The sequence below is a fragment of the Marmota marmota genome, unplaced genomic scaffold (assembly GCF_001458135.2).
Source record: "Marmota marmota marmota unplaced genomic scaffold, marMar, whole genome shotgun sequence".
Taxonomy (NCBI): domain Eukaryota; kingdom Metazoa; phylum Chordata; class Mammalia; order Rodentia; family Sciuridae; genus Marmota; species Marmota marmota.
The window spans coordinates 17,258,079-17,281,483 of NW_026000005.1; the positions used below are offsets into that span (position 1 = coordinate 17,258,079).

At 39.9% G+C, this 23,405-nt stretch overlaps 2 protein-coding genes across 5 annotated transcripts in view; one reads left to right on the forward strand and one right to left on the reverse strand.

The window, feature by feature from the left end:
- Window positions 1-95: 95 nt before the first annotated feature.
- Hspd1 (heat shock protein family D (Hsp60) member 1) lies at window positions 96-10,498 on the reverse strand. 3 transcript variants are annotated; one of them, XM_048808239.1, is made up of 12 exons: window positions 10,384-10,498; window positions 8,884-9,059; window positions 7,267-7,519; window positions 6,722-6,804; window positions 5,337-5,432; window positions 4,776-4,869; window positions 4,213-4,381; window positions 2,582-2,681; window positions 1,875-2,120; window positions 1,392-1,566; window positions 1,086-1,264; window positions 96-716 (listed from the first exon to the last, which is right to left on the reverse strand). In XM_048808239.1, the coding sequence occupies exons 2-12, from the start codon at window positions 9,055-9,057 to the stop codon at window positions 564-566; spliced, it is 1,722 nt and encodes a 573-aa protein (XP_048664196.1). In that variant the 5' UTR covers window positions 9,058-9,059; window positions 10,384-10,498; the 3' UTR covers window positions 96-563. The 3 variants fall into 3 exon arrangements, with proteins under 3 accessions (XP_048664196.1, XP_015336675.1, XP_015336674.1); XM_015481189.2 differs by lacking the exon at window positions 10,384-10,498 and adding an exon at window positions 10,222-10,359; XM_015481188.2 differs by lacking the exon at window positions 10,384-10,498 and adding an exon at window positions 9,996-10,147.
- Window positions 10,493-23,405, forward strand: part of LOC107138572 (MOB-like protein phocein) — a 36,895-nt gene continuing 23,982 nt past the window's right edge. Inside the window, exons 1-4 of one of the 2 annotated variants that reach the window (XM_048808241.1) lie at window positions 10,493-10,649; window positions 11,281-11,445; window positions 12,408-12,497; window positions 12,577-12,816. In XM_048808241.1, the coding sequence (XP_048664198.1) occupies window positions 10,647-10,649; window positions 11,281-11,445; window positions 12,408-12,497; window positions 12,577-12,627 (309 nt within the window). In that variant the 5' untranslated portion in view covers window positions 10,493-10,646 and the 3' untranslated portion in view covers window positions 12,628-12,816. Of the gene's footprint in view, window positions 10,650-11,280; window positions 11,446-12,407; window positions 12,498-12,576; window positions 12,817-23,405 lie in introns of those variants that run through there. The other variant, XM_015481191.2, reaches the window with a different exon arrangement.

A 23,405-nucleotide genomic window follows, 5' to 3' on the forward strand; every position in this document is an offset into this window, starting at 1 on the left:
CAAAAAAAGAGCTACATGAAAATACTATTGGTGAAGTGTTTTACACATGCAAGCTGTCCCTCCTCTCCAACTTAATGTAAAAGCTAACACAAATATTAACTTTAAACAAATTTTTATTACACAAAGGTTGTCACATAATTGGATATTTCTCTACTTTGTACACAATTATTCTCCACAGAAAGGCTGCTTCTGAACTTCTCATCTGGTGATGGCAAGCACTAAAATCCTGATTTTAGCAGAATAGTAGTAGAAATGCCTCAATGATTTAAGTTGAAAGCAGTACATTGGTACATGGCTCTTGCACCCAGTATCAGGAATGTACAAATGTCTTTATTCAAAAATACAAAATAAATTATTTGTAGGCATGGACAATGACAGCAGTAAACCATTATATACTGTCAACTGAAACCAGTAACTGATGGTTATAGTGATTTTCTTAAACATCAACCAGCCTTTTCTTCAGTCATTCTCTTCAACTGACTTCTCTGAAGTTATTGGTGAGGAACCCTGCCTTGAGCTTCCTGTCACAGTTCATTAATAATGGTAAAGCACTATTCTGAGAATTAGAACATGCCACCTCCCATACCACCTCCCATTCCACCCATTCCACCCATTGCAGGGTCCTTTTCTTCTTTAGGAATTTCTGTGACTACGACTTCTGCTGTAGTTAACAGAGAAGCAACTCCAGCAGCATCCAATAAGGCAGTTCTTACAACCTAGAAAAAGTGTAATGAAATGTTATTTTTCTCTTAGAAAAATGAGTTATGATAATTAAATGTGTCTCATATTGAGTTGTTAAAAGAATTTTAAAAGATACCTTCATTTTACTTATTTTTTTAATGTGGTACAGAGGATTGAACCCAGTGCTTCACATGTGATAGGCAAGCGCTCCCCCACTGAGCTAAAACTTCAGCCCCTTCTAAAAGAATTTTTAAAAAATATTCTACTAGGGCTGGAGCTGTAGCTCAGTGGTAGAGTGCTTGCCTCACACACGAGGCCCCGGGTTCAATCCTCAGCACCACACAAAGATAAAAAAAAATAAAGATATTGTGTCCATCTACAACTAAAAATATTTAACTACTTACCTTTGTTGGATCAATGATTCCTTTTTCTACCATATTCACAAAATCTCCAAGCATAGCATCATAGCCAACTTCTGAGGAACTCTGCAGAATTTTCTCCACTATTAAAGAGCCTTCAACACCTGCATTCTTAGCAATAGTCATTGCAGGAATTTTGAGTGTTCTTTTAATGATTTCTATACCTGCAAAAAAGCAATTTTTAGCAAATTTACTTTCTTTCATTACTATCACTATATTATTCTACTTCAGTTATTCAGAAAACCAAAATCAGGCTTCAAGTAAACTCATTTGAAAGTTTTGTTTCTTTACCAATTTTCTGATCTTCATTAGCTGGAGTTAGTGAGTCCAAGGCTGGAATGCACCGAAGCAGAGCACAGCCCCCACCCAGAACAATGCCTTCTTCAACGGCAGCTCTTGTAGCATTGAGGGCATCTGTAACTCTGTCTTTCTTTTCATTCACTTCGACATCACTTGTCCCACCAACCTAAATGTTAAAAGAATTCCAAGTAGTATGGTCTCTCCCATTCAAGACGTAGACGCCAGATCATTTTTAAAAGCACCCAGGGCCAGCCATGGTGGTATATACCTATAACCCCAGCTAACTGGAAGGCCCAGGCTAGAGGATCCCAAGTTCAAGGCCAGCCTCTGCAACTGAGATCCTTTCTCACAAAAGAAATGTTTGGGGCAAGAAATCAGAATTTCCACGACCAAGTTAATCCCATAAATATTTATTTAAAAAAAAAAAAAAGGCTCAAGAAGCCAAGACACTTTACCCCCTATAATAAATCTTACCTTGAGCACAGCTACTCCATCTGAAAGTTTTGCCAGTCGTTCATTCAGTTTTTCCTTTTCATATTCACTATTTGTCGTTTCTAATTGCTCTGTAATTTCTTGAATACGCTTTTCAATTTGAGCTTTATCACCTTTTCCTTTCAAAAGCATGGCATCATCTTTGGTGACAATGACCTCTCCAACTTTTCCTAAATCATGAGGCTGAACATCTTCAATATTTAGGGTCAAACCCTCCTCACCAAACACCTACAAAAAACATTACAAAGTGAATGCCTATAAGTTACAGTGTCTTCCTTTGTACCAAGTTTATTAATGCAAGTATTTTGACAGGAGAAACATCTTGAAATACCACATAGTTTTTCAAAGCTACTACTAGGTCAGAACAAGATTTGAATAGTCTTTCATTGCATTTCCAACTTCTCACTTGATCATCACAACTGTCATTAGTATTATTTGAGAAAGAAAACACCACCCAGTCTAAATTCCTCAAGTTCTATATCCATTCTATCATATTCCTTCAAAACTGAAAACAGATATAGTCAGTAAACCCATTCTTATGCCAGACTAATTGCAACGAAAGAAAGGGAACCCAATCTAACTCCCACTTTCCAAACATCCAACAGAAACAGATAGTAGACATTTACTCATACATTTCAGACCTGGAAGTATAAATAACATTCAGTAAATGAACATCACATTTAACTTACTGCACCACCAGTAGCAATAGCCATATCTTTAAGTTGGTTCTTTCTGTTGTCACCAAAACCTGGAGCTTTAACTGCCACAACCTGAAGACCAACTTTCAGCCTGTTAAGAACAATTAACGATAAGATTTAAATAGAATAAAAATACCCGGCTTAGTTCCCCTTAAGTTGCAGTACTATTACTTAGGACTGCTGCCACTGGTTTTTCTTTCTTATTTTCTAACTTTGGTCAAATTAAGACCAGAAAGATACGAGACAGGTAGGACTATTTTCTACTCATATACATATTCCTATCTGATTACCTTTTAAAAAAATAAACGGTAAACCTCCCATTGCAGTTCAACAGCTAGACCCAGGAACAAAGATCACATCATTATTTAGGTTAAAGGGTACACTGATAACTATTTTATAAATGGTAAAAATAGTAATAGATACTAAATTTGAGTCATCTAATAATCATTTTGCTCTATGGGTTCCAATTAATATTATAACAAGTCAGTTAGTATGAACAAGCAATGTTCTGAATGGATTCCTTTAAAATAAATGTTATATAAAGCTGATGGTGGCATTAAATTTACCTGAAATTTTATCAGGTAAATGAATACTTGGAATACAAAATCAAAGAAATGTCCATCTGAAAGCAGATTGTAGAACAGAAGGAATATTTAGATTTGACTCAGAGCTGGTCTATAGTACTGAGACAGACAGAAATCAGAACAGTAAGCTGTGATGATATGCCAAGTGAATCAGATATCAACTTCACAGCTATCAGTAAATGATTCAATAAAAACTCTGTAGGCTTTAGGGGAAGTGGATGTAGCTTCATGGTATATAGTACTTGCCTAGCACATGTGAGGCCCTGGGTTCAACACTCAGCACCACAAAAATCAAAACAACTACCAAACAAAACAAAACACCAAGGTAGGTAGGCTTCAAGTTTCACTATCTACAAGGTTTTTCTTGACTCCCCTACTCCCCACACTCTGGAAACCTAAGCTAAGGAAGATACTCCACATTAAGCAAGCTCACATAGAACTTTTCGATCAACTCAAGGTATTTTGTATCTGAAATACACTTGCTAATTAATTTGTACATTTTCACTATAACAAAACTAGGAAAGTATTGGGTTGGATATACCTCAATTCTAAGATAAAAAAATCTTAATGCTCGAGATTATGTTTATAGCATGAACATTACTTGTATTAAATTTTAAAGTGATATTTAAATACAGATTAGTGAAGAACTCACTTTGATCGCTAATTTCTTTGATTGTTTATTAATATTTACACATGACATGAAGTGCCTAACATTGTTTTATTACCCTAGCTACAAACAAGTTAATCAAGCCAGGCATGGTAGCACACTCCTGTAAACCTAAAGATCCAGGAGGCTGAGGCAGGAGGATGGAAAGCTCAAGGCCAGCCTTAGCAACTTAACAAAGCCCTAAGCAACGTAAGACTTTTTTTTTAAAAAAGGGCTAGGGGTGTAGCTTGGTGGTTCTGCACCCCTGGGTTCAACCTCCTGTACTGAAAAACATAAGTGAATCAAATGTGGAGACACAAAATTAATATCTCAAACAGAAATATAAATTAATTTTTCCCCTAGAAATATAAACCACATACACTGCCTATTACCTATTCAAAACAAGTGTACTTAGAGCTTCTCCATCAACATCTTCAGCAATTATGACCAACGGTTTACGGTGAGCATTGGCAATTTCAAGAGCAGGTACAATGGACTGGACGCTAGAAATTTTCTTTTCACTCAACAGAACATAAGCATCCTGGAATTCACATTTCTGACCTGCAAAAACAATGTATGTTTCACATCAACATTTCACTACTGAGAATAATTCGACTACAACTTATTTAATGAAAAGTTAAAACAATGCTTCAATACCATTATTAAAAAAGTGGTGAAAAGGTTCATATTTTTTCCTTCTTCGCTTACTATAATATTAACTTTTAAAATATCACAAATCTGGGCTGGGGTTGTGTCTTAGAGGATTTAGCGCTTGCCTAGCATGTGTGAGGTACTGGGTTTGATCCTTAGTACCACGTAAAATAAAACAAAGATATTGTGTCCACCTATAACTAACAAATGTTAAGAAAAAATATTACAAATGCTTTCTAGTGGTGTGCTACCAACTAATTAACACCTATACTAGTGAGGTGTATTTTTAAAGTTTTGCTCTTACCTTTTGATGTATTAATAAAGTACGGAGAGATATAACCTCTATCAAACTTCATGCCTTCAATAATTTCTAATTCATCCTCAAGTGTTTTTCCATCCTATCAAAAGTCAAAGAATTAGATATAGGACTTCACAAAACTTGGAATTACAGACCAAATTAATAACAATACAACCCACTGGTCATAACTCATTTAGAAAGAAGTATGCAAATGCCTAGAGCATTCAACTCCAATTCTGCAACAATTTCCCAAAATATATATTTGAATAATTCTTCCAGGGGAATGAAACAGTATTACCTAACTCAGAACAGATTCATTGCAGGAAACCAAAGCTATTAGTTCACACAAAACCCAGTAAGTACTAAACTCCGTAGAGATGAGAACACATTAAGTAAAGTTTCAATTACCAGACACCTCATTCAAGCTATAGTTAAAAATACACAGTTGCCAAGCAGATGCAGTGGCACATGTCAATGGTTCCAGCTACTTGGGAAAAAGGAAGAGTTTAGGGCCCATCTGGGCGATAAAGCAAGACCCTGTCTCAAAACAAAAAACCAAACACTTACCTTTACTGTAATCACACCCTTTCTTCCAACCTTTTTCATTGCATCAGAAATAATGTTGCCAATTTCTTTGTCTCCATTTGCAGAAATGGTAGCAACCTGAAATAATTGTTACTCCTCAAAATTAAATGGTAATGCTATTGTCCTCAATCAATGCCCTTGAAGTTTCCTAGTAGCTTCCAAACTGATACTTCTATCCAGAAGAAAGGGGAATTCACTACATATTTTTTTCTTTTCCATAGTGGATATTGAACCTGAGACCTCACACATAACAACGTATAAGCAACACCCCAGGCCTTTAAAACTTGGTTTTTTGTTTGTTTTTAATTTTGACACCAAGTCTTGTTGCTCAGGCTGGTGTGGAACTTTGGAAACCCCTGCCTCAGATCCCCGGTAGCTGGGATTATAGGTGTGTATGTGATAGATTTAATCAAATATTGATTCTCTGGTTCAGTGCTTTTTAAATTTATTACTTTGAAGACGGAATAAATACACTATCTTTTAAAAAAATATTTATTTCTTAATTGTAGTTGGACACAATACCTTTATTTTTCTTTAATTTTTTTTAGTTGCTGATACTTTTTATTTATTTATATGCGGTGCTGAGAATCGAACCCAATGCCTCACACATGCCAGGCAAGTGCGCTACCTACTGAGTCACAATCCCAGCCCTTCCACAATACCTTTATTTTACTTAATTTTATGTGGTGCTCAGGCTCGAACCCAAAGTGCATGCTAGGCAAACACTGTACTGCTGGGCCACAACCCCAGCCCAAATACATTATCTTAAACAAAAACAGCAAGAAAAAACTGATCTCATTATTTTTTGTTGGCAAATGAGGTGATATCATAAATTGACATCAAGGGTAGGAGTATAGCTCCATAATAAGAGTGCTTGCCTGTCACATGAAAGACCCTAGATTCAATCCCTAGCACTGCAAGTAAAAGCATAACTGACAAGAATCAAGAATATGTTCATGTGTGTATGAATCCATTTTACAGCCACACAGAATAACCCATAAAAATCTAAATGACAGGGCTAGGGATGTGAATTGGTGGTCTTGCCTAGCATGTGCAAAGGCCCTGGTTTTATCTCAAGCACAAATTATGGCAAGAGAATTTTAAAAACATTTTAGAAGTGCAGGGCATGGTGGCATTAGCAGGCAAACCCAGCAACTGGGGATGCTAAAGAAAGAGGATAACCCAGCCTGGGCAACTCAGGAAGACCTGCCTCAAAACAGAAAATAAAAAGGATTGGAGGATGTAGCTCAGTGTTAAAGCACCCCTGGATTCAATCCCAAGTATGAAAAAAACCAAAACAATAACATACCAACCCATACATATCACTAAAAGCAAACCCTTATCATAACATTACAAAATGTCCTTACCTGAGCAATTTCTTCAGGAGTTGTCACAGGTTTAGACTGCTTCTTGAGTTCAGCAATTACAGCATCAACAGCTAACATCACACCTAGTTAAAAAACATATATTGGTTTCATTACTTCCATGTACAGTAGAAATACTGAGGTGACTATTTACTGGTACTACACACTGAACCAAGGGTTCTTATGCATGCCAGGCAAGCACTCTACCACTGAGCTACACTCCCAGCTCATGACTAATATTTTAATCCCTTAATTAAGCCTGTATACAGCTTTTGTACCAGTGCTTTTCCTAATCACATGGAGTTGGATAATATGCAATGAAGCAGTAACTTAAGATTTACCTAGTAAACCGAGTCTCACAATACCAAAATTATTTTGAAAACCGGACCAAGAAAAGGTCCATGGGTATGATTTCAAGTCTTTCTAATTAAAGTATGTTGCCTGCTCTAAGGTTTACTCAACACCTCTCACTCCATTGTATGACAGAAAAGAAGTCTTACTTCCAAAAAGTAGTATTTTTAGAAATAGTGAAATAAAGACATTCGTACCTCTCCTGATTTCCACAGGATTAGCACCCTTGCTAATCTTCTCAAAGCCTTCTTTGGCAATAGAGCGTGCCAGTACAGTAGCAGTGGTGGTGCCATCCCCGGCCTCTTCATTTGTATTATTGGCAACATCTTGAACAAGTTTAGCTCCAATATTTTTGTATTTATCCTTTAAATCAATTGACTTTGCAACAGTCACACCATCTTTTGTTACTTTGGGACTTCCCCAACTCTGTTCAATAATTACCGTTCTTCCCTATAATTGCAGAGGGAAAAAAATATGACAAGATCACTTTGGGCAACTATTTAAAATCCTCAATACAAATTGTGTCATTCGTATCAGTCCCACAATATGAACCTCAAGGGCAAGTTCATCCACATTCTTGGTTTACAGACAAAATGACCTCTCCACTTCTCTGCCAAGAGCATTAACTTTGAATGAGGTATTATGGGAGGTAAAAATCCTAGGGACTAAAAGATGTCATCTTATAAAATGAACAAGAACACAAGACAAACTATAAAATTCCAGAACATTATTAAAATATTTCACACTTAAGTTTTGGCTAATGCCTGTTTGCTTTAAATTCAACAAAATAATAACCATCATTAAACAGTCTGCTCTTCCAGGTTTACTAAACATTAAACACAGCACGTATAGGACTGGAAGTGTTGGGATCTCAACCAAGCTACTACTTTCTATTCCTGAATGTGAAATGGAATATTTTATAACTGAGCAGATAAAAGAAGCATCACTTGGCTGCATACCACCTTCAAAGGCTTCCTCAAAATATTGCCACTCAGTATTCAATGATATAGAATTTTATATGTGCTTTGGAACAAGTGATGGCATAAACACACTATTATCTATGGGGAAAGAAAATGAGACGCTATAGTTCAATGGGCAATAGTTTTCCAAGTGCAGATGAAAAAAGTTGTGGAGATGGATGGCAGAGATGGTTGCACAATGAAAATGTAATCAATGCTCCTAAAGTATACACATAAAAAGAAAAAAGGGTAAAATTTTAGCTAGGGTAGCACAGGCCTGTAATCCCAGCTACTCAGGAGGCTGCACCAGGAAGATCAGGAAGTTGGAGGCCACCTTAGAGAACCTGCCTCAAAATAAAACAAAAATGGATGGGGATGTAATTGCAGGGGTAAAACAACTGCCCAGCATTCAGGAGGCCCTGATCCACAATAAAGTGTAAACTTTTTTAAGCATATTTTACTACAATATAAACACACACTCATTTGAGATATGGTAAGACATAAGCCATACTCTTTCATCCCTCTATATTTAACATTAACTACTGGGAAAAGATCCAAAATTTCAAGTAGGCAATCAAAATTGTACCTCTAAGTTTTAAGAATCCACCTTGAGCTATGAGTTACTTCCCGATTACATCACACACTGTACAAAATAAATGGTCAATCTGGCTGAAGCAGTTTAAGTTTTAAGACCACTAGATCTAGACAGACAAAACAAAAAACCGTCCCCAGAAAATACAATAGCTTCAAATTCTTTTAAGTACTGTTCCATAGTTCAGTGAGACTACCTACATTAACAAAACGTTATCCCTTACTTAATAATATTGTAATTAAAATAATAAAGAATACTGATACCTTTGGCCCCATTGTAACAGCTACAGCGTCGGCTAAAAGGTCTACACCTTGAAGCATTAAGGCTCGGGCATCTGCACCAAATTTTACATCTTTGGCATAAGCCCGAGTGAGATGAGGAGCCAGTGCCCTAGACACTGGTCTCATCTGGCGAAGGACTGTGGGTAGTCGAAGCATTTCTGGGGAAGAAAAGGAGATGATCAATAATAGCACTACTCTCGGGTCTCAGCAGAGACATGTCTACCTGTGTTTAAAAAAAAAAAAAAAATACATGCAACGTTTGATGTGGGCTGACCTCTGATAACCACCACTATGTCAGAGCCATGGAACGCAGGGCAGCTTCAGAACAGTTACTAGCCCTAGCTTAGAAAAGACGCCCCCAGGCCTGACCTACAGCACTAGCACAAAGCATATCCAACTCCTTTCCCATGGCCACCTACCCCAGTCGCTCCAAACGAGTTAATATTTTACCGCTAAAATGGCCTTGAAAGAAGAACCACTCCAAAAATGTCCCTGCGAAACCCAGGCAGTGGGAGTAGAGAGGAAGGTTACAAATCCGAGTGAGCACGTAAGTATAGGTATACTTGGCGATGCAAAACGCCGCTCAGCAAAAATTGTCTCCAAGTATCCACCCGAGGTTACTGTATCAGAACAAATTACCAAGGCCGCGATGAGGAGGGCACCCGCCCGGCCCACTCCGCAGCCCCACGTGTCTTCCCTTCAGGACGCCCCCAGCAAGGTCAAAAAAGGAGGTACAGTATTTCTGCTACCAGCGGGGCAAAAACCAGTTCCTTCACGGAAGCTACCACTCGCCTTGGCGCCCCGCAATCGGCCTGGAGCGGGTTGCACATGAGAGCCCAAGTAGCTACTACCCCCAGATTCTATCCCGCAGGCATGTCCGCCCTCCTTCCACGCCTGGACTGGGGCCGCGAACCGTCCGCACGTGATAGGAACCCTCATGGCCGCGCGAGGCCTGGCTCCGCCGGCTAGGCCCGCAGAGCCGTGGAGAAGTACCGGCTGTAGCCCGCCGGCACTCTCAGGGACGTCTGCGTTGGAGGAAGGCCTACTCCGGGGTCGCCAGTCCTAGAACGAAGCGGCCCAAGGCGGCCGCGTACCTGCGGGGCGTCGGCAGGGAGTGCACGCGGCAAGGCAGACCGTCTGCGGCGAGTGAGGGACAGAGTGCAAGGCGCACACGGCAATGAGCCCGAATCCCCTCCCTCCGCCACCCCTTACCCCCCCACACCCGCCTTGCGGCACCGCGCGTGCAGGCGGCTCCCGCCCCCTCCGAGTCGGCGGGCCCGGCCATCAGCATAACTTGCTCGCGAGCCCCGCCCCTCCTACCCGCGCAGGGTCAGGCTAGCGGGCCCAGTCCTCTCTTGCCCGCTTAGGCTAGTTCCCGGGCCACTCTCAGTTCCAGAACTTTCCGGAAAGCTCCGCGCTCTCTTAGAGTCAAGGGTCAAATCGCGTCATTTCCGGGAGGGGAAACAGGGGTAGATCTTTCACCTGGGCTGGCTGCCTAGAAAAGCCTAGAAAGAGCGCCTCTTTTCTTCCGCCTCCCAGCCCTCGCGTCAGTGGCCTGCGCTGAGTCCTTGGGACGAATCACGGCGCGCGCTGGCGCGGCCGCCCTCTCTCCCGGGGGCGGGGGCGGGGCAGGGTCCATCGCGCGTGCGCGCGGGACGGTCTTTTCACGTGTTCCGAGGGCCGGACTGCGGGTCTCTTTGCGGCGGCGGCACGAGAGCAGAGTCCGAGCTGCGGCGGCGCGAGTCATGGTGAGTCCTGCGTGGCCCGGAAGCCGCCGGATCCTGCTCGGTTAGGATCCAACGGGGAGTCGCTAGCGGCCCTCTTTTGGGCCTGGTAGGTGATATGGTGGGCCACTTGGTGACCGCCCCCACCTGTACCCCGGGGAGGCGAGCCCCGCTCGACCCCTTCCTCCACCGCGAGTTTTTTGGACGTACGCGTTCCGCAGGCGTGGTGGGTAGGGGGCGGGAACTTGGACGCGTGCGTGGCTGCCAGCCTGCTTCTGCGGGGCCTTCGTGGGTGTGTGTCTTGGAGAAAGAGCATGGCCTCAAGTAAAAAGATTGACCTTCATCGTTTCCTGAAAATGTCCAGAAAACCTGAGGACGGAAAATATTTGACCTTGGAATAAAACTAAGGTTACCCCTAAAAATAGACTGGTTGCTGATGGCGAGAAGCCACAACGACCCTAAAGGGACATAGGGAATGGGAATTAAACTTGACTTATAAAGCGGAACGTTCAAATTCACCTCCTGTGAATAATATAAATTTTGGTATTAACTTTGAACTCCAGAACATGTTAGATGTAATGCTTATAGTGGTGTGGTCTGTTGAATGTAATTTACATAGTGTTGTTTCAGCTCTTTTAACATTTTTTTTAAACAGGCTGGACAAGCATTTAGGAAGTTTCTTCCACTTTTTGACCGAGTATTGGTCGAAAGGAGTGCAGCCGAAACTGTAACCAAAGGAGGCATTATGCTTCCAGAAAAATCTCAAGGAAAAGTATTGCAAGCAACAGTAGTAGCTGTGGGATCAGGCGCTAAAGGAAAGGTAAATGGGCCACAGTGTGGAACTAATATTTTTGTGTGCATTGCAAGAAAAAGAAGTAAGAAAATCTTGTGTTATTTTCTAGGTAATCTCTAACCTTATTTTAATGAAAGTAATTGTAAAATAATCACTTTGCTTGTTTTATATGATAGGGATTTCCAGTGTATTGAAATTGTCCTTATTTCCAGTGTTGAAATTGTACTTAGCTTTTTGGTAGGTTCCTTATGATCGTTTTCTTCAAATTCTAAATTTTTGACTAGACAGAAGGTTATGTCTCAAGAAGTCACTGGGTTTTTTAACAATTCACTGAAATTAACTCCAATCATTGACCTTTGTTGGCATACCTGTGAAAGGAACAGTTGACCTTATCCTTGTAAATTTTCTCCAGTTAACTGTGTAGACCTCCAGCTTTTAAAAGTGTCGGACAGTAAATGCTTTTATATATATTTGGGAGTCAAATATGATAACCACATTGTTCCAGTCTCCTCAAACTTAGTTCTACTAAGGAACTGTCCTGGAATTAGGAATAGGAGGACTTTCAAGAAATCCTTTTATTTCACGTGTCCATAGATTATGTTAATATTTAACAATTTTAAAGTTAGGTTTGGTTAGTTAAACTTTGCTTTTCCAGTAAAATTCCTTGGGCTTTTACCCTGAAGTCAGAACCTGAGTTTCAGTTGAAGTATGTTCCTTATTGCAAATTAGGATTTTAAAGTGATGTTTTTGTTGTGAAAAACTGCAATTCTAGTATAAAGTAGCCACCCAGTTACCTTCATTAAGTGAGGGTTGGGATTGTTTCTCAGCGGTAGAGCACTACCTAGCATATGCAAGGTGCTGGGTTCCATCCTCAGCACCACATGAAAAAACAAAAGTATTGTGTCTAACTACAAAAAAATAAATATATATTTTTTAAAAAGTTAAGTGAACTGGATGTATTTGCTGATAAACATCTTTATTATCTTAAGGGTGGAGAGATTCAGCCAGTTAGTGTGAAAGTTGGAGATAAAGTTCTTCTCCCAGAGTATGGAGGCACCAAAGTAGTTCTAGATGACAAGGTATGTAAACTTAATAGTTCTAAAAAGAAGTTAAGTATTTGCTCTTAGCTGTCTTAACTAATAGTTTCTCTATTTGCAGGATTATTTCTTATTTAGAGATGGTGACATTCTTGGAAAGTATGTAGACTGAAACACATCACTGTTGAAATGGCATCCTATGAAGCTGCCCATTCCACTGAAGTTCTGAGATCTTTCATCATGTAAATAATTTCCATGTGTCTTTTATAATAAACTGATGATAATCTAATAACATCCACTGTCTCAAAATCTTAGTTTCCCCGTACTTGTGTAAACATTTCCAAATAAAATATGTAATGAATGGTTAGTCTTTATTTTATAACTTAAGGTGGTTTAGAGTTCTCCAGCTTATGCTTTTTTCAAGTAATCTAGAAAATTCTGAGAAAGGAGGTTTCTAGATAGATGACTTTTCATGTTGAATTTAACTTTATTACATAGTTGTTTCATCCTGATACAAAGCCATGGATTTATACTTTTAAAAATTCTGGCTTAAATATAACAACCTTGTAGTATAGTCTTTGGTTGATGAATCCATTGTTTGGGTTTTGTTTCTTTTTTTAATGCCTCGTTTCTTAATTTTTGTGTTGAAAAATTTATTTCCTGAATGAATATTTCCAGTTTTCAAAACAACACTACTACTTAATCTATTTGGCAAAAACATGCAAGGCGAGATATAGTCACTAACATAGGCTGAATGCCTTCTGTTTTCCAAGGTAGGAACTTTGTGGTGGTAATAATAAATAACCAAGGACACTCAGTAGGAAGTATCAAAGCCAGAATTTGGACTTCAAGATGCTATTTAAAACTTTATCCTTTGGCTTTTGCTAGCTACTTCTGAGCATTTAGAACACATTATTTGAATTAATTCTGCTGATCAACACTGGTATTGGGGAACAGGTAGTTCATTACTTACATATTTAGTATACCGTATGTTGATTTTTAAAAATTTTTTTTTGGTGTTGATGGACCTTTATTTATAGGCTGTGCTGAGAATTGAACCCAGTGCCTCAAACATATGAGACAAGCACTCTACCACTGAGCCACAATCCCAGCCCCCATAAGTTGGATTTAACAGAAAGAAAATGAAACATTTTCACTGAAGGAGATAAATAGCGAGGAATTTAAGATTCCAACCTCCCACCTCTTCAGTCCTTTTCTTCCTCCAGGGAGAAGTCTTTTTTTCTTTTCTGCTGTCCTCAATAAAGCTTCTACTTTCCACTCTTAAAAAAAAAAGATTCCAACCTGTTCTAGAGTTAACTCCTAAGCAACAATCTCAGCTAATGGCTATGTCTTTTGTACCAGGGATTGAACTGAGCCATATCCCCAGCCCTTTTTTTGTGGTTTTTTTTTTTTTTTTAATAGAGACAGTTGCTGAGTTGCTTAGGGCCTCATAAGTTGCTAATGCTGGCTTTGAACCCCAAATCCTCCTACCTCAGCCTCCCAAACCTTTGGGATTATAGGCATGTGCCAAAGTAGTATGTGCCATTAATATGTATATACATTTCTGTTTGTGTTGATGTCTGATATACTAAAGTTAGTTTTTCTTTGTTTTGGCCTCTGTCTTGCTGTCCTCATGTCTCAGCCTCCCAAGTTACTTGAGATTACAGGTATCTGCTATACCTGGCTACCAAGTTTTTAATTTTTGTCAAATTTAGAAATATGCTTTTTGTTGGGCATGATAGCTCATGCTATAATCCCTCCATAACTATGGAGGCTAAGGCAGGAGGATCGAAAATTCAAATCCAGCCTCAGCAATTTTGTGAGACCCTATTAAAAAAATATAAAGGGCTGGGAATGTTGCTCAGTGGTTAAGCACCTCTGGGTTCTGTCCTGGTACCAAAAAAAATGCATTTTAGTATTCAAGTTGATCATAAATTTCGTGCTCTGCCTCAGGCTAGATAATTTTGATTTTTTTTTTTTAAGAGAATTTTAATATTTATTTTTCAGTTTTCGGCGGACACAACATCTTTCTTTGTGGTGCTGGGGATCGGATCGAACTGGGCCTCACGCATGCCAGGCGAGTGCGCTACGCTTGAGCCACATCCCCAGCCCAGGCTAGATAGTTTTGAAGCCCAGGTTTACCTTCACAATTATTTCCCTTTTGAGCAAAGGTTGAAAAACAACATAGTGGTCTGAAACATGCAGTTCCTAAATTTTTAAGACAAAGTTGTTTTCCCTATTTTAATCAATATTATTTATTTATTTAGTCATTCTGCTAGGCAAGCATCACAACAGAGTTACTTAAATGTTAATAAATTTATCTCCTGATTTAGTAGGTTTGGATGGGGCTTTCACATTTTATGTGTAACCAGGTAATTTCCAAAGATGAATCCAAGGTTTGAACACTTTGATCTCAAAACTTACTTGTGTGGGTAAGTTGGAGAAATGGGAAAGCCATGGCCTTGAAGTGTCCTAGGTTCTTTGTGACAAGCTGTGCTGTTGCTGCTTTGTTTTAAAACTGGCAAAGCACAGCTTTAGGGAAGGTGAAGGTGAAAGTAGTGCTCTGAAGAATGAGCCAAGGGGGAGAGCGGCTCAAGGCCTTTTTGTGATACATTTTTTTTCCTTACAGTTTATCATTTTGACTTTTTCTGCTTAGTATGTGCAGGAAGTCATTTTGGTATAATTAATAGCCCTTTTGGCTCCTGGGTATTATTTCAAATTCTGAAGCGTCTACTACCTGAAAGTTCTTCCCATAGTTTCAAGTTTTTCTTTTTTTTTTTTTTTTTAATGTTGATGGAATTTTATTTTATTCATTTACTTATATGTGGTGCTTAGAATCGAACCCAGTGTCTCACACATATAAGGCAAGCACTCCACCACTGAGCCACAACTCCAGCCCCTCAAGTTTTTCGTTTTTACTTTTGGCCTTAAATGGGGAGTGAACTCAGGAGCACTCTACCACTGAGCTATGTTCCCAGCACTTTTAGGTTTTTTTTATTTTGAACTGGTCTCACTAAATTGCATAGGTTGGCCTCAAACTTGCAATCTAGGCCCAGATTGAATTTTGTTTTGTTTTGTCATGCTGGGGATTGAATCCAGGGCTTTGTGCATGCTAGGCAAGCACTCTACCAACTGAGTTATATCCCCAGCCCTTGTTTTTTAATATTTTGATCTTGGCTGTATCTGGAGATTTTCCTATTAAAAAATAACAGGCAATGTATCAAACCACTTTACTCTTTTACAGATTAAGCCTAGTTCTTTAACCATGTAAAATTTAACTCAAGTTATGCAGAATTTCATCTCATTTAATGCCTCAAGACGTTGACTTGGAAAAACACCAATGGGCATTGTCTGGCTTGTGTGTCACTTCAAAAAGACCAGTTATTTAATAGTATTTTTAAGTCACTTTTTAATCATGTGGGAGGCATTGTAGGCAGTGAGGATTCAAGAACTGTAGGAGAGGCACACAATAAACAAATTAATAGCATGCTTTTCATGTGAAGAAATTGGAAAAGCTGCTTAGGGAATAACATAAGTAAGTACCCTGTTAAGAGGATAATACTGTGACTTGTCTCTTCTGATCATTCTACTTCCCAGAAAGTTAAACTATTACATTATCTGTTGCAACCTTAGTGGCTTTACACAACAGTAAACATTTCACACTATATATGTAGATCAGAAATTGGGAGCTGGTCGAAGTCTGGGGGTCTAATGAGGCTGCCATTATCTGAAAGCTTCACTTGGGCTAGACAGTTTCAAAATACACTCACGCCAGCAAGTTGATGCTTTTGGCAGAAGCCCTCAATTTCTCACTACACAGACCTCTGATATGTCTGCTTGACTGACTTCACACTTGAAAGCCATGATCATAGGGCAAGAGACTAAGGCAGAAGCCCACTGTCTCATAACATCAAAAGTCACATTTCAACAACATCCTATTGGCTTTTCAAATCAGCCCTATTCAATGTGAAAGAATCACAGAAGTGTGTAAATACCAGAAGATGACAATCATTGGAGGCCAACAACTGCAGCCACCAATTTGATTAAATATTTTGGAATATTGCTAAGAGAGAAGTCACAAGAGTTTAGTATCATTTGCAGTCAGTTACCTAAGTTTAAATCCAAAAAAATTAACTGATAAATGTTCAGCAAATTTACTGAAGATGCATAAAATCATAAATGACACTGTTTTGTCCAACTGTGAATGTACATTATTACTATGGTTTTCTGCTGCTTCAACTTTACTCGGCCTGCAATGAAATTTCCTATATCTCATGAAAATGCTACCCATACTTTAAAGCATATTTCAGCTACTTCTTACATTGTTCACTGGCTAAACTGTGCTTGACCTGACTTCCTTTAAGCCAGGATTGATGCTACAGTCCCATACTTGGCAATGCCCAGTAACAGAAAAAAGGAACCATTTCTTTTGGCATCTCCTTTTGAAAACAAGAAAACTTTTTCCCAAAGTGCTCCATCAGACATCCTTAACATTTCTTTAGGATAAAATGGAGTTAAATGCCTACCCCATACTAATCATTGGCTTAAGCTAATAGGGATTTATCCCTCACTTGGAGATGAGATTTACCTTTCCTTGGTCACAGGAACAAACAGACAAGGAGCAAGATCCAAGTCTGTTTGCAAAGAGACTGCAAAAACGGAAGGGGTAATGAATAGGCAACCAACAGGAGCTGCTATACACTGGAGGCATTCTGTTTTGTAGTATAGTAATCTACATATTGCCCTTAAAGTCTTGGAGGAAAATCATAGCCTCTAAAACATTCATGTTTCTCACCATCTTACTCTGTACTTTGCATATGTTACTTGTTCACTCTTAATAGTCCTGTGCCTCAATGTTTTAGTCAACAACTGCATATAAAACAGTGGTCTTGTAAGATTATATTGCCTAGTGACCTCAGCCATTTTTGTTTATGCAAGTACACTATGATGTTCGGTCAATGACAAAATTGCCTAATGATGCATTTCTCAGAATGTATTTCTGTTAAATAAAGCAGAATTGTACTTTGATTTAAAAATTACCCAAAGTCACCAGGTGTGGTGTTAGAGTCTGTAAACAAGTCAAAATAACACCTGGCATTTTGCCAGGGGAATGTTAAAGTTCGTAAACAAGTCTGGATGGTGCCTGGCAAAATGTCAGAGGGAGTGGTTTGAGAAGTAACAAAACCGAGCCATTAGGTGTAGAGATTCCTGATTGGTTGACTGATGTATCTAGTTTATGCTAATTAGATAAGCTGTGTGGAATGTATAAATACTGCTCCTGTCCTGCAATAAACGGCTCCTACTCCTGCTGTATCAACGTACACAAGTTATTCGTCACCCCCCGATTATTTTGCCCAGCCAGCCGGGCTGCGGCAGATGGTGGCCCGTACGGGGAGCCCCGGGACACTCGGGGGTAAGTGACGAAAAAAAGCTGCCCGTCCATAGATAGGACGGGAGCAATCTGCTCGTCCCTAGGCAGATAGGGCGAGAGGAAAAATGGCCATTTCAAGAAAATGGAGAAGATTGATACAGTATGTTTGTGTCTTGTTTTGTCTCAGTGTATTGTATTGTCTTTGTGATGAAAATATGGAAGGGGTGAGAAGTAAATTACTAAGGGAAGAAGGCACCCCAGTGGAACCAAGAATAGTTAGGGCATGTGTTGATAAGAGCCCAGGAACTCTAGTCAGAAAGAAAAAGAAAGTTCAGAAGAAGAAGGATTATCAGGAAAAAAGTTGCAGCAAAAGGCTATTACTAAATACTTTTCGTTACCGGAGGGTGCGTGAAGCGGAGAGGCGGCTGCCGAGTGTGCAAGCCGGTCACAGCGCAGCAAGGATTTTCCAAGAGGCGGCGGTGACTGGCCCTTCCCCGCCTCCTGGCCGGGGAGCTGGCTCTTCCACTGCCGCGAGCCCAAATCTAGACCTGACCTGGAGGCACAGTCTCGCAGGCTCTTGCTCCCTGTGCCCAGTAGCAGTTTGAGTCCGGGACACTCCCCAGGGCCATCTGGGGCTGCCCAGGCACTACAGCCAGCAGAAGATGCTACTGGTGTCCCTGATGTTTGGTCATTTTCAATGCCAATAACTAAGCTACAATGGTTCTCCCACACCTGGAAGCTGATGAGTAATGAGCACTATTAATGCTTATTTCAAATGCAAAAAAACCTTGAGATAATGTACTAAATTGTTCAGAAGGTTGTTTTCTTAGTAGAATGCTACAGGATTTTCTTTAGCCATCCGGAGTTCCTGCCTTCGTCCCAGTGCCGGTAAAGACCAAGGTGGAAGAATTTCCAGTGTTGCTGAAAACCGGACGAGACTTCGGCTGAGAAACAGACGAGACTTCGGATCAAGCTAGCTGCCTGCAGAACTTACCTGGACTGTGATTTAAGCTAGCTGCCTGCAGAACTTACCTGGACTGTGATTTACCTGGACTGTGAGTTAATCTATTGAGACACTGCTTTACCTGGACTGAGACAACAAACTGTAATCTACAACAAATTGTAACTCGGTATCTTTGCTAACAGTGTCATTGCTGGTATAATTTTTCCAAGGGCTTCTTGCATGGAGCCATCAATTGGCTTGGTATTGTGGCATTTTGTATCCTCCCTTTCTGTTTGTAGCAGGTTATTTATGGTGTTTCTGTAAAAACCACTATGGTCGTTATTTAAATTAAACAAAAGGGGGAAATGTTAGAGTCTGTAAACAAGTCAAAATAACACCTGGCATTTTGCCAGGGGAATGTTAGAGTTCGTAAACAAGTCTGGATGGTGCCTGGCAAAATGCCAGAGGGAGTGGTTTGAGAAGTAACAAAAGCGAGCCATTAAGTGTGGAGATTCCTTATTGGTTGACTGATGTATCTAGTTTATGCTAATTAGATAAGCTGTGTGGAATGTATAAATACTGCTCCTGTCCTGCAATAAACGGCTCCTACTCCTGCTGTATCAACGTACACAAGTTATTCGTCACCCTCCGCTTATTTTGCCCAGCCAGCCGGGCTGCGGCAGTGTGGGGGGCACATCCCTATAATCACAGCTACTTCAGGGGCTGAGACAGAAGAACTGCAAGTTCAAGGCCAGCCTATGCTATTTAATGAGACCCTATCCTAAAATTTTAAAAAGTCATCAAGGCAGAAAGAACACTTCTGGATTTAACCTTCAGTATCCCTGTCTCTCATACACATACACACACACACACACACACACACACACACACACACCCTGAAACATACTTCCCAAAATGAATTTCATACTAGAGAAGATATTTTGAAAATTACGATACTTTAGATTTATAAAAATATTTTCTTCAGGAGACTTCTAAAACTGTTTAATATTAATTTTGCTTTTGTAGTCTGTTCAGTAGAGGAAAAGGACTATGTAGAACCTTCATTACAATTTAAGAAACTTTTTTTTTTTTTGGTACTGGGGATTGAACTCAGGGGCATTCAACCACTGAGCCACATCCCCAGGTCTAACAGGGTCTCAGTGGGTTGCTTAGCACTTTGCTTTTGCTGAGGCTGACTTTGAATTCAAAATCCTCCTCTCTCAGGTATGTGTGTCACTGTATCTGGCTACAAATTAAGAAGCTTTTAATTGATAACCTTGTTTGAAGTCTTAAACTTTTACTTTTTTTGGTGGTACTGGGGATTGAACTCAGGACCTTGTATATGTTAAGCAAGTGCTCTACCACTAAGCTATATCCCCCCAGTCTTTGTTTGAAGTCTTAGTCAAGTGAATAGTCAATAGTCAAGTGAATCTAGATTGATTCTCAGTCCAGGGTCATTTTCTTTGGTTTATATTGCCTTTACCTGAAATATTCAAATAGGCTCCTTGACCTGAAATATTCTAGTAACTCTTCATTACATCTGTTATTACTGATTAAGTTCTTTTCTTCTTTTTTTTCCTGGTGGTGGTTGGGATCAAATCCAGGGCCTTGCACATGCTTAAGTAAGCACTGAAACACACATGACTAAGCTCATTTTAAATTTTCTTTTCCCCTCACCCCCAACATTTTTCTTGTTTGAAGATCATAATCTGCAGGCTGACAGAGGAATGAAAATGTGAAGGTTGTGAAGTAGAAACATTCAGCCCTAAAGAACAAGGTTCTTCTGTGAACAAGGTCAGGATTGACATCACCATGCAAATTTATTGGACTTTCCAAAGAGAATGATGAGTATTTTTTTCCTGAGTTTAACATTTATTCATCCATTTTTTTTTTTACTTTGACACAAAATGGGCTGAAACTATTTAGCAAATCTGGAATTAATAGAACATTAAAATGACCCCCCCTTTGACTGTAGGTAACTACCATTTACACTCCGAGAAATTACCACACAATCTGTGGAATTTAAACGTAGTCCTTAGAATGAGGTAGAGTCATCTATAGACCAAGAGACATACCAAGAACTCTGCCTTTTCACAGATCCTTCCTCCATCTCTGGTAGGGAGGTAGTTTTTGAGTGTCATTTGTCCTAGGATGTTCTACATTTAGTGTTAAGAATTGCTGATCTGCACGTCTCCTTTGTTAAACTCTAAATAACATATGGTGAAAGTCTTGGGCTTTTCATGCTTGTACTTCAGTGCCTACCACATAGTGGGCCTTTTTTGTTTTTTTGCAGTACTGAGAATTGACACAGGTCCTCTGCATGCTGGGCAAGTGCTGTAGCCCTGAGCTACATCCCCAGCCCTTAATAAATATTTGTTGTATGAGTAATTTTTTTTCTTTGGTGGGGGTTACTTGAGGTTTAACCTAACTGAAACACATCTCCAACTCTTTTTTTTTTTAATTTTTTTTTTAGTTGTTGATGGACATTTATTTATTTATTTATTTATATGTAGTGCTGAGACTCAAACCCAGTGCCTCATACATGGTAGGCAAGTGCTCAGCCACTTGAGCCCAAATCAAGCCCCCTAGCTCTTTTTATTTGTATTTACTTATTTAATATTATGTTTTAATTGTAGTTGGACACAATATCTTTATTTTTTTATTTTTATGTGGTGCTGAGGATCAACCCAGTGCCCCGCACATGCTAGGCAAGCGCTCTACTGCTGAGCCACAACCCCAGCCCCTCTTTTTATTTTTCATTTTGAGACAGGATGTTGTTGAGCTGCTCAGGGCCTCACTAAATTGCTGAGTGTGAGGATGACCTTAGGCCTGAGCCTAAGCAACTCCATTTAAAAAACCCCAGTTTGAAACCTCCAGTCTCATTAGGCACACCTAACAGAACCCTCCAGTATGGCCTCAGACAAGTTACTTCCTCTCACCCTGATTAACAGAGTGAAGCCTCTGGCAGGCTGTCCTCTCCTGATAAGAGGAAAGGTAAGAAGATCAGGGTGGAGACTACCTGTTTCTGACCCCAGGGTAAATAAGGATTGAAAGGGAGGGGGGGGGGTCAAAAGCTCCCAAATTTGTTAAATAAAGAGCAATGGAAGTGTAACTGATGTGATTCTGCAATCTGTATATGGGGTAAAAATGGGAGATCATAACCCACTTGAATCAAAGTGTGAAATATGATATATCAAGAACTATGTAATATTTTGAACAGCCAACAATAAAAAATTTAAAAAAAAGGCACCTAAACTGCAAAAGGAAAAGCAAGACTATCTTTATTCATAAGTGACATGACCATCTATGTAGAAATCCTAGAGTCTATAAGAAATACTAGAATAGGCAATTTTAGCAAAGTTGGAAAACAGCAGATTAACATCAGCTATATTTCTATATACTAGCAATGAACTGGAAATTGAAATAAAAATACGATTAAAGCAAAAAAAAAAAAAGAGCTAATGAATAGGGATTCAACCAGCCAAAACAAGGGTGCACTCCGCATGATGAGGACCTGGACTGACTGACATCCCATCACTTGACAACGTTTTTCCTGATCCTCTGCATGATCCTCACTGCTCTCAAACTCTACCGCCTCTTCTGGACCCTTGTGACAGCTGCAACTTTTCCGTAGTACCTGACCCTCTCTTCAACCGGTTATCCACTCCACACCAGGAGAAGCCTGCCTTGGTTCCAGATCTGATCACCACAGTTTGAGTGAGTGTGCATCTGCTGGACATAAAGTCTAAGGTTAAGACCTTTGAATTTAGCACACAGAGGGAATGTCTGTCTTAGCCTGTCATGATTAAGTGTGTTTGCAGTGCTTATAATTAATCTAGAATTGTTTGCTGTGAATTGATTATGTCTATTGCAGTGCCTAACATTAAGGATTGTTGTTTTCTTGATTAAGAACCTATAGAGTGAAACTGTATTAATTTGAGTGAATAAAGCATTGAAAGGGGCAGAAGCACATGGAGATTCTTTATTTCTCCCTCTTGACTGCACATGTCGCAATTTTGCCCCCTTGTGACACTTAAGTTGGCCGTTAACTTGTGATCCTCCTGCCTCAGCTTCTGGAGTCGCAGGGATTACAGGCATGTGCCACCAAGCCTGGCAAATCTTTTAACAGATAGGAGCTAGTGCTAGGCAGAAAAAAAATAAGTCATTACTCTTATTTAAGAGTTACCAGTCTGCCTGGTTTGATGGCACACACTGTAATTCCAGCTATTCAGGAGGCTGAGGAAGGCGATCTCAACTTTGAGGTTAGCCTAGGCAATTTTTTTTTTTTTGGTGGTGCTGGGGATTGAACCCAGGGCCTTGTGCCGGTGAGGCAAGCACTCTGCCAATTGAGCTATACCCCCAGCCCTAGCCTAGGCAATTTAACTAGACCCTATCTCAAAACAAAAACCAAAACAAAAATGGTGAGGCTGGGGATGTGGCTCAAGCGGTAGCCCGCTCGCCTGGCAGGCGTGCTGCCTGGGTTCGATCCTCAGCATCACATACAAAGATGTTGTGTCCGCTGGAAAAATAAATAAATAAATAAATATTAAAATTCTCTCTCTCTCTCTTAAAAAAACAAAAAACCAAAAACGGTGAATGGGGGCTTGGGATGTAACTCAGTGCTGGCAGGAGGCCC